Consider the following 14404-nt stretch of genomic DNA (forward strand, 5'->3'; position numbering starts at 1 on the left):
TCAAGGAAGTGGTCCTTCCTTATTTCAGGGTTTCAAGAGAAGTTTCTTGCTTTCATGAGAGTTTTTGACCCTGGAAATGAAAGATTAAATAATGTTTCAGGGGTGGGGAATGTCTGGTCCAGGGATCTTATATATTAGGCCTATGAAATCGTTTGCTCTGGCTCTGCTAAAGCAACTGCAAGCATGACTCAAAATTTAATAAATCTGTGGCAGATTGATTTTTAAGTTGATGATGTTCCATGACCTGTGAATGATGTTATAAATATCCAAATGGCCCTTCCAGAACAAAGATTTCCCACTCCTGGCTTAACTCAAGAAATGGACAGTTGAATTTCTAGGTGCCTGATTATAGGTATTTCCCACCCTAGACCAGATTTGCCATTCTGGGTTCAGGCCTTGATCTAGTAAGAAAAGATACATCTATCTCCTCTGCTCTGTCTTGGCAAAGCTTCCTTGTGCTAGACTTTGAATGGGTTTCTGGAGTAGGCAGACTGTCCTTGTTCACCCCCGATATGGAACTGTTGATCTTGAGCTCTTAGTTTGGGTCATTTCTTTCTCCTCTTAATGTCTGCTGCTCTCAAAGCTAAGGCTATGTTCAGTGTATCAGCCAGGAATCTTCCTGGCTCCAACAGTGATAAAATCTCCCTCTCTGAGCACATGAGAGCTCTCCCTGTGTGTTGCTGAGTTTCTGCCCTATGTGTTAAGAGTACTGCTGTCTCTAGCCCTCTTGAAGGAATATCTGCAGCACAGCCTTTATCACAACTGTGTGCTTGTCCATGTGGAAAAGCATGATTGTTCCATAAGGAGCTGCTCAGTCTGAGCTCAGGATCAAGGACTGTCATTTTTCTGGTCTGCTACCTAACTGTTATCATTTGAGAGTATCCTTGGTGTTCATTCCTGATATCATCATTTAAAATAATTCAAATCTGCCACAAACCCAATCCTCTAGAGGCTTCTGAAGAAAGAAGTCTTCTTCTTAGCTTATAGTATCTTTACACAAAGTCAGAACCTGGTTTTGATGTCTTCTATTTTCTGCAAGTGAGATCTTTGACCAGTCCTGCCTGTTGCAGCAGTATTGGCATCCTTGTCTCCTTAAAAGGCTACTGGGGGATGTTAGGCCTGACTACCCAAGCAGAGGCTTCCAGGAGCGCAATGAAGGCAAGGTTGATACAGGCCTTGCAGGCAGCAGAAGACTTCTGTTAGGCTGAAGATAGAGACACTCACCAGATGCAGCAGATGAGAACAAGTTAGGGTTACTTACTAAGGCTACATTTTTGGTGAGAGATGGATGGGCTATGGATTATAGGTTGACATCAATGAGAAATGGCCGTTTGGTTCAACAGGTGTTTAGTCAGTTCCGCACAATTCTCATGATAAGCTTTTGATGTGAATAGTACTCTCAGATTCCATATGGGTAAACTGAGGCACACATAGATTAAGTAATTTGCCAAAGGTTGTGTGAGTGATAAACAATGCAGCACATTTTCCAAATTGGATCTGCCTGAGTCCCAACCTAGAACACAAGCCTCTCCATGCCACAAATTCTGAGTTCCATTGGGTCTTGCTTCTTCTCCCACCTTTAGATAGAGACACATTATGACTTCATCAAGGGCAGCTCTAACCTGGTTCAAAAGCTAGTGAAAACTAGAGTCTCAAAAAGTTTTACCCATGAGATTTGGTATGGAACCTCAGAAGTGAGTCAGTTTTCAGCTTAGAATCTTGAGTTGCTGAGACGGTTTGTCTCTTGGTAGCATCATCACCCAAGGCAGGAGAAGACCAGTTGATGTGTCATCCTTGGGGTTCACTCAGGACCTGCCACCTTGAATGTCTCAGGAGAGGCTCACATGCATGGCATGGCCTGAGTCTTTGACCTTAGCTCAGTTTCTGCATTTGAGACAGCACAGTCATACCTCTCACCACTCTGCTCTTTATAGAATCCTATAGACTGGGGCCTCTAGTGTGTTGCTCATTCAAGCCTTACTTAAGTAGAGGTGGAAATGAGTGAGATAAGCCAGAAACACTTTAGTCTTGGGACAGATGCAATTTTGGTGGAGTCTGCAATTCTAGATGTGCTTGTGTGATTATTTGACTGAGGCTATACACCCCATTAGACCAGCTTGTAAATGCAACAGGGCTGAGACCCAATCTCCTCTACTCAGCACATCCTCACCCAGTGAATGTTCTGCTGGGGGACTCCTGGTCTTGACCCATACCCTGGGGCACGGTGTCTCTGAGATGGGAACTCTTTCTGCTCTGGTGACCCCAGTTTCTGTAAAAGGCGGGCAGATGCAGCTGGTGTCTCAGGTGGACCTATCTGTTGTCATTTCGGTCGAAAAATACCAAAAATAAAACCTTGCGGGGAATTGCTTTGGTCTCAGTTCTCGTCACTCCTCATGTGAGCAGGCCGCTGGCAGGTTTCTCGTGGACCACTCATTCTTTTCTCAGTTGGGACTTGTATTCCTTGTGGGAAATTGGCTGTCTCTGGATCAGGATAGCTGAAATCTCAACTAGAGCAGGAGCCAGAAGGTTTGGGCATGGAACTATCTGACCTCCAGGGTGACAACCTGAGGCACAATGGGATTGCTCTTAGAATCAGAGTCCTAGGTTTGTCAGATGGATAATCAGGGTAAGGTGGGTCACTGAAGCATATCTAAACATCACTTTCCTCATCAGAAAAGAAGGGAAGGGGCCTGGACTGTGTGTGTCCCTTGACTATATCAGACCTTGCGGTGAGACCTCATATGAAATCATTTGTGTCAAAGACTCTCTGGGCCACAGACCTCCATGCAAATGTGAGCGTGGTTATTTCTGAGTCCCTGGGAGTTAAGACTGTGACCAGGAAACAAATGGACCTTGGCCACCTATTCATCCAATGTATTCAGCTCCACATTAGGAAGGGTAGATCCAATGGACTTGTGCTCTGCCTGTTCGGCAGGAAGTTTTGTGGGAGGGTGAACATGTGGTGTGAATGGCACCACAGCATCGGAGGGAGGACAACCAGGGTAGCAGTGAGCAGAGGACCATGCCATATGGAAAACTTCTTGACTGACCTTGTTTAAGATGTTAGGATGGGACATCCAGAACTTTTGGGAGAATTCTGTCCATTGCAAGGCCTCAGAGTCTGAAAATCTGAGGTGGTGACTTGATGAGGCAGGTAGGCTGTGGGTAAATGGGCTGTCTACACTTGCCTAATGGTAAACTAGAGAGGAGTCCCTCCCTAAGTGACCACCTTGGGTGTCCATTCTTTGCTGGCTATGACTTCCTTTAAGTGGGGGCTCACTTGCCTATTATACTGCCTTGGCCTGGGGTTCTGTGGTTGAAGACAGCTGATAGTTACCCCAAATGTCCTTTACGAATCCTCCCTGGCTTCTCTTGACAGAGTTGTTCTCTTCAGATCTTTTTGGCCTGCTTACACCAGGGGACAATTTTAAATGACCATGGTCTTCCTTGAGTGTTTCCTAGTTGGACTTGCCCTGGTCCATGTGTGAGCTCTAGAGGGCTGATGGGAAGGGAAGTATGTTTCTTAGCATGGGGACAGAAGAGAGGAGACGCCTCTTCTTTTGTCCAGTCAGTCCAGAGGACATGGGGTCAGCCACAATCTTTGAGATCCCCAGAGAGGGATATTGTGCTCTACTGCCCAAGATCCCATGACTTACTCTTTCCCAACAGCCTCAGCAGCCCTACGTGCAACAGTAGATCATATTTCAGTCAAGGTTGAACTTTCCCTCTTATTTTATAGCTGCCGTTCCGCCTTGTCTATCTTTCTCCTCTGCTTTGGGTGTTAGATTGCTACACTATGTGAATGACATGTTTATATTTCTGGGCCCATAGACTCCCCTCAGTTCAAACAGTAGTAAGTGGAAAGCCCACATTTACATGTGTATAGGATCTTTTTCTCGGCCTATGTTAAAAAAAAATGTAAGCTACAATCTAGTGTAAATTGGGTGGGAAAGCCTTTCTATAGTATGTCAAGTCCAAACTTTGGACAAAGCCCAATTTCTTTCTTCCTGTTGGAAAAACATCAGCCATTGTCCATGAATGGAAAATGGCAATTTGAAAACTTTGACTCAGACCTTCACTGTGAAAAGAGCTCCCATATTCGTGTTTCAGTTAAGGATGTGAATGATGTTTGAGTTGATCTGAGCGAACACTTCCCAGAACTCCTCAGCAATCTTAGGCCGGGAGCACAAACATGATTCTTTGTATTGAAGTGATAAGTGTCAGCTACTTTTATGACTTTGTTTTCAGTTAGAAGCTAGGACAAGTTTGTTAGCCGTAGGCTCAGATTCCTATTGTTCAATTATTTGTCTTTGGTTTTGCTATTAGTAAAGGGAAAATTATTTGTGTTTCTTCTTAGAGAGGGTTTGTCTCTTCCTTTTAATAATATTGAAGATTCAGCAATGAAAGATAATAATATTTGTAGAGGTTACCTAGAGCTGTCAAGACATCATGCAACACAGTCGATGGTGTGGCACATGTCCTCCTAGGCTAGGAAGATTTTTAATCTCAGGAATGGCCTGTGGCTGTTACTGAAGTTCATCCAATTGGTAGGAATCTCAATGGATCACATGTCACGTTGGGTTGCAGGGTTATTGAAATATGTGCTTGTCCTGGATCCGCCTCCTGCTTCTAGCAGCTCTCATGCAGCTTTCTAGCCAGCTGCCTGGCCCTGGTGGCCCCATGGGAATTTGCAAAAGACTAAGTGCTGGGAGAAGATCTTCTCTTGAGGGTAGCTTGGAGGCTGTCCTAGGGGATGCATGAAATGTCTGACGTGGCATTTTGAAAGCTACCTCCAAAGAGTGGTTGCCCGTGCTCAGTGCCACTTGAAGCTAGCTGGAGAGCCCTTTGTAGCTGACCAGCTTCCGTGCTGTGGTGTGAATGTGGTTTGCCTGGGGTCGTTGAGTAAACAAGTGCTGACCATTTTGCATATTTTCTCAGTGATAGTTTATTGTATCATTATTGAAGAACTGGGAATACCATGTTAATTTAAATTGGTAGAATCGTGTGTTCCCTCAGCTCGATGCAAAGTGAACCCAGTTGCCCACATGCAGCCGGGTGCGGTCTGGGGCACCCCGCTGGCTTGCCTGTGTCATGCTTGGTCTTGTGTTCAGTGGAACAGCAGCTGCAGGACTCTACTTTTGAGATGTGGAGCATGTCCGGGTGTGTGACAGGGGGAACTGAAATATCCTCTGCTGACTTTTTGTACCTTAAAGGTTTCTCTTCACTGCTCATTTTGGAAAAGGGAAGCCCCCATAGAGGACAGATTCATGAGGTTTTTTTGTTTGTTTTCTGTATAGGAGTAGTTTTCTTCCCCCCCCCTTCAAACCCTATTGGTGGCTGATTTCTAGGGGGTTTGAAAAGCACTGTGTTGGCTGCCTCAGCCTGAGAAAGGGTTCCAAAGAGGGAGGAGAAGTTGGTGCTTATGTGGAAAGGTTTTCCCCAGTGATGGACACTGGGATGCCTGTGGGAGGCATAAAGGGCCTCCGATCACAAGACTCATGGTGAGAACACTTCGGACTTTGCTGGCGTGCTAGCTGCAGCTGCAGGTTCATCTGGGGGTTATTAAAATCTCTGGTCAACTTGGCTTTGGGGAATGAGGCTTTTATCTTCTCTGCTGGTGTATTATTACTTTGATCTCGTTCTATATTCTTTAGATAGTTTTTTTTTACTATTATTACTTTGGAAAATGTTTTCAACAATTGACATTTTTTAAAGATTAATTTATTTGAAAATGACAAAGAGACAGAGAGAAAGAGAGAAGTTTCTCTTCTCTGCTGATTCATCCTGCAAACGGCTGCAGTAGTGAGGGCTAGGCCTGGCCAAAAACAGGTGCTGAGAACTAAATCCTGATGTCCTGTGTGGGTGGCAGGAACCCACCCAGCACTTGGTGCCTTCTGGGGTGTGCATTAACAGGAAGTTGGAAATAGGAGTGGAACCAGGACTCAAACCCAGGCCCTCTGATATGGTGTGTGTGTGTCCCAAACCATGTCTTAACTGCTGATTCCAATGCCTGCCCCATCTTAGAATCTTTTCACACAGTCTCATTTAATTGTTTGAAAGTTTGTTCATTTCAGGCATCCATAAGTCCCAGGGTGAGACAGTCATGATTTCAAACAAACTTCTCAAATTGATTTGTGAGCTCAGTGCCCATGTTTGAGGTAGTAAGGTGCGTGGTGTTTACTGGGGGATTAGGAATCTTTACTGTTTTGGACTGGCATGTACGCATGGCTGATGGGTTCCTTCAGGAATTGTCTTGAGGGTCTGGATTCTGATGAATCACAGACTCTTTGCAAAGACGTGAACAGAAACACGCATGCTCTAGCCTGCTCCACTGTAGTCAATTACAGGATTCCTAGGCAGCTGGCTTTGGACATACGATTGGACAGTCAGGAGTCCCTTGGGAGCTGTGGAATCTTGGGACGGCAATAAGAAGTGGAAACTTAGAGATTGCTCCACATAGGATCTGTCTTGCCAGGACATGCCTGTTGGCACTATAAGTTCCAAAGAGGCCCCCAACATTAGAGGGTGATCCCCTCTGCTCACAACACCTCCCCAAGCCCTCTTTGTTGACTTAAAAACAAAAGGATGCAGGCAGGCCTGCCCTACTTCTCCAGAACTGATGGGATCCTGGAAGTGTCCAACTGGTTCCTTTTTGCCAGTGACTGCCATGTCTACTTCCTGGGAGAGGATGGGACTGGGAGGCTTCTGGGCATTTAGTTAGAAATATGCATGCAAATCAAGAGTGGGAGGATGAGCCATATGCCAGTCTTAGATGTGGTATGAAATGTGTACATATAGGACCAAGTATTTCTGGTTCCCCAGCTGAATTAAGGAGTATCACAGTGCTCAGGCCCCAAACAATCTCAACACTCACTTTTTCCTTCAGTACACAATATCCTAGACTATACTTTGAACCTAAGAAATAGCTGGAGACCCGACTGATGACAAGTATAGGTTGAACAATATGCCTGTGAACAAAGCTGATACAGCCATAGGTGACCCTGAGAAGGAGTGAATCAAAGGTGTGGGAGGAGCAGGTGCCCCAGCTCTCTGCCATGTCTGCTCCATACCCATGCTCTGTGATAGAACTGAGCATCACCCAGCACAAAGCGAATTGGCAAATGAAACTTGCGCAGAAGCAATGCTCCCAAAAGGAAGGTGACAGTAGAAGTATGTCATTGAAAAATAGCTGAAGCAGTGGAAAGTTCAGTAGGGCTACCTTATTTCTGTCCTCAGTTGCTAAAGAGGGCTGCTGCTTCTAAAGCTGCTGATAATATTAGATCTTGCGGACTGAATGATTACTCTGTGCCAAGCTCTATTCTGAGCAATTTGCATATGACTCTGAGATCCCCTTAAAATATGCTTACCATTCTGGCCTTCATTCTTTAGCTAAGAAAGCTGTATACAGACCATGAGTTTCATTGGAAAGCAATGTACAGAAATGTACTTGCTACTGTAAAGCAGGTTTAGTATGAGGAAGAGCTTTCTAGTGTATTGAGCATCTACCCATCTAAGCCAGACATGGCCTTGGGAGCGCACCATTTATTATTTTAGTTCCTGAGAGGAATTATTGTACGTGTTTATAAATGAAGAAATTGAAATCTAGAAACACTAAAGAAATAGGACAACTTTGTACTACTAAGTAACAGCCCAGATCTGAATACTGATATTTCTGACTCTGACATCCATTGTCACTGCTGCTTAGAACAAAGGTGAAGGTACACAGATGGTCTAGGGGCACAGCAGCAGGCTGGCTCCACTGCACATGTCTTGTTCGGTATTGCACATTCTTCATACTAGGGATGTTTGAAAGACTGAGTACCAGTAGAGATCCTTGATGGAACAGAAGAAGTTACAATGAAGAGGGTTGTAGACAGACCCTTGTGTTAAATTGGTAATGAATAATGAGTGCATCTAATCTCAGTAAGACCGCCAATGTACCAGAGATTTTAATGCAATTGACTTCTAGGTCCACACCAGATTCATAGGGTAAGACTATAGGGGAGCAGAGCCTGGGGATCTGTGTGTTACATCACTCCCTGATTGATTCTGCCATGTGGCCAGGTGAGGGACCTCAGTGATAGGTCTGAAGTTGAGCCTGTGGGGCTGACATACATGACCCCATGTCATCTGTCCCTGGGTCTCATTCTTTTCTCCTGCTGTCTGAGCCCAAGTTTCCATCTTACTGCTGGGCTTCCAGACCAGGCCATGCTGGTGCCTGGCCCCTGTCCTTATCAGCTCGGTATTTACTGAGCAAAGTTCAGCCAAGGCACCTCAGCAGATCCGGGTTTCACAGATATCCAGGTTTCCGGGACTTTGATTCAGAGTCCAGGTTCTTGGGGCCCTTATCGGGGGATAATAATGGGTTCTCTGCGTGGGTCCTGAGGGCCAGTGCTTCTCATCACTCTTGGTGGATATAGGCCTGCCCTCGAAGGGCTCCTCAGAGTACACGAACTGTCACTAAGGTTGCTGTCCCAGGCCAGAAAGGGCTCTCTGCTCTGGCTCTTATTAGAGGGTTTTTTTTTTCCTTTGAGGGATAAAGTGGGGTGTCGGGGTGGGAGGAGCCTTTTCATTAGCCAGGTATACACCCTGTGGCTCCAGGATCCTGTGGATCACCACTGGGCATTTGTGCCATGTTCTGGGAGTCACGGAGAACCTAGGAGCCATTCATTTCAGCCCCATCATTCTGAAGGACCAAGAGAGATGGAGGGAAGATGAATGGGTACATGGTTTAATGAATCACCCATTCAGTTAAAGACCAAATAACTACTGAGCTTATCATGGATATGTCACTCAAGAAGATGTAGAAAAACAGGTATAATAGCTCAGCTTGAGACGTTTAAGATCTAGCTAGGGCAAAAGAAATTTCTATCAACAGGGACAACTCATTAGTATATTGCAGACTGCAAGTTTATTGAATGCTGACCCTTTACCTGATTTTGTAGGACACGCTGCACTTCCCATGGGTTGTGTCTGATGATTCCTCGCACAGTTCTTTTGATGAAGGAATTGCATACTAAGAGGCACAGAGAGGGTCTGATAGCTCACCCGTGATCATACAGCTAGACTGTCAGGGGACTGGAGCTGAAGGTCTGCTAACCTGAAACAGAAGTGTGTCAGAGGTTACGACCATAGTGGTCAGCCAGGAGGGTTGTGTCAACCTTGGGTCCGGAGGAATTAGGATGTTGAGAGAAGTGGGAGCCAACTCCACCCATGGCAAGTGATTGCCACCTCAAGTAAATATGAAGAGATGAGATGTGGAGAACATAAGATGTATTGTATCAACTTGTAGGTTTTAGGTAGAAATTAGGGTACAAAGTGGTTAAGAAAACAGTTTTGGATCCCACTGGGAAGGTCTTCCAATCCTAGTTTAGAGAGTTAGGCCATTCAGGGAAGCTACTGAAGGGGCTCAGAAGCAACAACGGGATTAGGAAAGAGTTTCTGGGTCAACTCGGTGATCACACAAAATGGAAGAAGTGAACCATCAGATCCTCCAGGAAATGGGCACTTTGGGGGTGGGAGCTAGTCTGAGAAAAGGCCACGGGCTCCTCCAGCCATGTTGCTTTCCACAGCCACAGCTCCAGAGCAAACTCCGGCCCCACCTCGGCCCTACCAGGGCGTCCGTGTGAAGGAGCCAGTGAAGGAACTGCTGAGGAGGAAGCGTGGCCATGCCAGCAGCGGGGCGCCAGTCACACCAACAGCGGTGAGAAGGCCTCCTGTGGCCAGCGGGGCCAGCTGCCAGCTGGCAGGGTCAACCAGGGCAGCTACTCATTGGGAGCAGGAAGGCAGCAAGTGCCATGCTGATTGCCCCTAGGGGCAGACCTAGGGTAGAGCAAGTTGGTGATGCCTTAAAGTGACCAAAGTTCTCACCATGGTCTGATTCATACCTCCTTGGTGTGAACTGGAAATGTCCTTGCGAAGGGGACGATGCCAGTCTTCATGCAAACACAACTGCCTCACCAGTGTAGGTTGGAAGGGGGTGGTGATGGTGTGTGTGTGAGGGTGTGGAGGGAGTAGGGAGGTTATAGGGCTGGAGTGTTTTGTTCTATCAAGGGTGATTCTTACCCTGTTCTCTAGGCAAGCCCCTGTCCAGGGCCCACTGGAGATGACTCAATACCAATCCTGTCTTCTTTCCTCTCCTCTAGGTGGTGCTGCCTCACCAGCCCCTGGCAACCTACACCACAGTGGGTAAGAACATGCTTCCTCCCCACCCTCCCAACCCTGGTCTCCTTGAGGCCCTCTTCTGGGTGGCACCTGCAGTTCTGTGATTTCCTTCTTCCCACAGGTCCTTCCTGCCTTGACATGGAGATGTCTGCTTCCACTGTGACAGAGGAGGGGGCCCTGTGTGCTGGCTGGCTCTCTCAACCTGCCCCAGCCACCCTCCAGCCCCTGGCACCATGGACACCCTACACTGAGTATGTGTCCCATGAGGCCGTCAACTGCCCTTACTCAACTGACATGTACGTGCAGCCCGTGTGCCCCAGCTATACGGTGGTGGGGCCCTCCTCGGTGCTGACCTACGCCTCTCCACCACTCATTACTAATGTTACGGTACGTCATGGAGCCCATGCTGAGGATACTCTCAATATCTGACCCCTGCAGTTGCTTGCTGTTGATTTTCAGGCCAATCAGGCTACTGAAGCCCATTGTATCATCCAAGGAAGCCTATTCTTCCTTTTGACCCATAGCGCCTTCCAAAAAAAACATCCCCCAAGCTCTCTGGTTGTGTCTGATCCTCCCTTGGGTTCGGGAGATATTTCTCCTGCCTCTGTATCAATCTCCCCAGCTGCCCTATAGGCAGGGAGTCTTGGTTAGAAGCTGAAGTTTTTCATGAATGAGATCTATGTGGGGCCTCAGGCCCACGAAGCCTTTCCTTTATCCTTAGATACAGCCTAAGGGATGATTATACATTTAACACTGGAATTTCCTGAGAGATTTCAAGACCATGTGACAGGAGATACAACTTTTCAAGAAACTGTGCTTTTGATGGAATCAAATCCACCTGTGGGATAGTTTTTCTTGAGTTCTATGTCAGGATGCTTAGGCTCAAATCCCTTAGCCACTCATGTACAGCTACAAACTTAGTCAAGGGCTGCCTCCCATTGTGAAATAGCAAAGGAAGAGCCCATTCCATCAGGAATAGAGGAAGAAAGCACAGTTTTAGGTAAGTGTTTCCTGTTGGACCAAAGAAATTGGAATTCCCCTAGAGGTTATGGGGAAAAGGACTGTGCGTGGCATGGTATCCAGCTTCGGAAGATTGTGGCCAGTAGAGCTGGGACCCCAGGTGTACTGACAGAGCCCACCCCCAATGGTGAAGCTTGCTTAGGTTCCCCACACTCCATTTCCCTCCAGGATCCAGCATCATCCCAGTGCGCTTGCCTCGGCCTCTGCCTCCAAACACCCTCCAGGCCCATCCTTCCGGAGCCCTTCTTCTCCATGCCCACCTGGCTATCCAGAAAACCAACTGTGGGGCCTGCTGAAGGTGCTTAGGAGAATTCAACACTTCCCCCCAGGCCACTTATTTCCATATCAGGGGACTTACGGGTTTGAGAACATAATGGTTCCCAGCATTTCATTACTGAAGATTCTTTTTTATTATTTATTGCCTTTCATCATCCCCACCTTCTGCTTTGAACAGTTCTGTATATCCAACAAACTGTATTCATTAAGAAGTAATTTATTTGTTTTGCCATTTTGTAAGTGAACTCATCAAAGCTGGCTTAGGCCTCTCTCTAGTCAGGGCTGTGATCAGCAGAGATAAGGCCTATGGAGGTGCTGGGATGATGTAATTCTATCCCTGAGTGAAGAAGCCTGCAGTTGCACTCGATCTGTACAGGCCGATGGTTCCAAATTAGAGGGTGTTCATTTGGATTTTTTAAATGCTGCTAATTATAAGGGCTTTCCTTGTATTTGTCTGGTTTCAAGACCCTGGGCTGGAGGCCCCTAACTCACATCAGCGGAGGGAAGTGGTTGTGTGCCACAGTGGGATGCCTGCATCCCCCAGGTGTTCAGAGGCCAAGTGACCTCTGGGGTGCCCATCCTATTCCATCATTCTATTGACAATACCCTAAATCCTTACTACTCAACACTGATTCCTGGAGCAGCTGCACTGGCATCCCCTGGGCTCAGATTAGATATGCAGAATCCCAGGCCCTGCCCCAGACTTCCAGGGCCAGGATTTGCTTTGTTACCTGATGCAGAGCTGTGCCCTGAATGACTCTGATAAGTTGATTCTCAAGACATTGTGGTAACCAGAGAGAAGGTTGGTAGGGGGAGGTTGTTCCTCTTTTACGTTACTGTATGCAGGCAAGTTTTGCTTCCACCTGCACCTGTCGCCTGTGAAGGAGTAGTAAGAAGCCAGTCTTTGACTAGCAGGTGGAGTTACAGATCAGAGACAGAGAAAGCAGTAGATAGACCTTCCTATGCTGATCACTGCCAAGGGCTGGGAGGTGATGGAGTTGTTCTGGCCTACAGGGATTCCGGATGCTATGCAGTTGGGTGGAGCCAGGATTGTCTTTGTGGCTGGGCAGGATAACAGCCACTTCCCAGCTACAACTCCTGGGCTACCTATCATATGCTCATTGTTTAACATGTTACAAGTTCACAGATTTTAGGATACATTTCCATTTTCCATTGTAAGATCCCTGAAGTTGAGATGCATTTTATATTCAACCAAATTTGGAAAATCCTCTTTGATCTGCTTAGTTGTAGGGCTTTGTTACCATTTGTCTCTTATGACAAGATTGAGGGTTCTGAGTAGGAAAGAGACACAAGCCTGCGAAGTGTCAAAGTGACACATGGAAAGGAAGTATGGCTGCTTGTGTGAGGAAGATTTGGAGCAGGAGAAAACAGGAAAAGGCAGAGCTGAAGAGGGGGCAATGAAGATGTCCCTCGAGGATGAGGAAGGGCCGCTAGGTATTTGAGGGCTGCTAATCATTGGTCCTGTGCTTCCCATTACAGACCAGAAGTGCCAGCACGCCCACGGGTGGCCCCCAGCTGGAGGCCCCAGAACACCAGGCACCCCTCACCTATTTCCCATGGCCTCAACCCCTTTCCACGCTGCCCACCTCCACCCTACAGTACCAGCCTCCGGCTCCAGCCCTGCCTGGTCCTCAGTTTGTCCAGCTGCCCATCTCCATCCCAGAGCCAGTGCTTCAGGACATGGAAGACCCTAGGAGAGCCATGAATTCGCTGACCATCGACAAGCTGCTTTTGGAAGAAGAAGATAATGACAGCTACGTGCTCAACCACACGCTCTCTGTGGAAGGCTTTTAGGGTTTGATCTCCACTGGGAGTCCTATTACCCTTGGTTAGGAGTTCCAGAATAGCCTGGGCTTGAGCCCCAGACTCACATCTGGAGTAGCCATGTTGTAGCTACACTTTCTGCCGAAGCAATTAAATTGTAGACCTTCCCTTCTGCCTCCTTCTCTTCTTTATTTTTCTGCTCTGTTCCTTTGGGCAGGGCATTCTAGAGATTTCAGAGTTTTTTTTTTTTTATTGTTTTGTTTTGGTTTTCCGAATGTTGCTAAGTCTGTGGGTCTGTGGTTTAGGCACTTCCATTTCTATTATGTGTCATCCCTTTAGGAGGGTCTCTTCTCTCTGGTGCTCACTGGTGACCCATCTGTAAGCCAGTTCTACCCCAGTCATTCAGAGATGAGAGGGGGGCACTGTGGTGAAGTCCAACCCTGCCAGCACCTCCTGAGAGAGGCAGCCAAGGGCAGACCTGATGCCAGAGTCCTTGAGTCATTGGTTTGCACAGTCACTCCTTTGCTTGTTGTTCTAAATGTTTGCCAGATTTATAACCTAGGCAGCAAAATCTTGAGACCCTGGGATGAGTGTAGCGATGGGTGGGAGGGTTTAAAGGAAGATCAGGGTGGGTAGGGGTGGGTCACCAGCGAGGTGGGCTAAGGAAGGCAGGGACATGCACAGATATGTCTTTTGTTGCAGATGAGGTTATAGAGGTTAGCTGGGGCTTTATGGGGAGAGGAGGAAGATAGAGGAATGAGTTAGCTCCAGGTTACTTGATTATTAAGAAGATAACAAACTTAAGAAAAATCTTTATGTAAGGGATATTTTTACTGTTTTCCTGAGAACACATATGAGGTTAACCAGGCTGTGATGAGCAGGATGAGTGATGGGCTTAGACATTTCTATCCCAAGTCCATATCTTTTGCTGTGCTGGGCGTGAGTCCAGACCCACTGAAGTCCAATAGCGATGAGCTCAGTGGCTGCTACTTGAGTTTAATGTCTCAGATTACCTACAAGCCACCAGTATGTGAAGCCAAGGCTGCCTCCATCCAAGCACCATTCTTCCTGGGGGTCACTGAACCCTCAGCCAGGATAACTGCCATTTAAGTTCAGTCCAACTTATAGTAGTTATTTTTCTTTAATGGAGACATGTCAG

General features: G+C 46.9%; 1 protein-coding gene across 4 annotated transcripts in view; it reads left to right on the forward strand.

The window, feature by feature from the left end:
* The window catches only part of POU2AF1 (POU class 2 homeobox associating factor 1), a 79137-nt gene extending 65725 nt beyond the window's left edge, over positions 1–13412 (forward strand). For 2 of the 4 annotated variants that reach the window (XM_058663931.1, XM_004585045.2), the window contains exons 2-5: positions 9573–9703; positions 10146–10188; positions 10286–10551; positions 12961–13412. In XM_058663931.1, coding sequence (XP_058519914.1) covers positions 9573–9703; positions 10146–10188; positions 10286–10551; positions 12961–13275 — 755 coding nt within the window. In that variant the 3' untranslated portion in view covers positions 13276–13412. Of the gene's footprint in view, positions 1–1136; positions 1679–6417; positions 8065–9572; positions 9704–10145; positions 10189–10285; positions 10552–12960 lie in introns of those variants that run through there. The other 2 variants (XM_058663933.1, XM_058663932.1) reach the window with 2 other exon arrangements.
* The last annotated feature ends 992 nt before the right edge of the window (positions 13413–14404 follow it).

Source organism: Ochotona princeps, chromosome 4 (genome assembly GCF_030435755.1).
Source record: "Ochotona princeps isolate mOchPri1 chromosome 4, mOchPri1.hap1, whole genome shotgun sequence".
Taxonomy (NCBI): Eukaryota; Metazoa; Chordata; class Mammalia; order Lagomorpha; family Ochotonidae; genus Ochotona; species Ochotona princeps.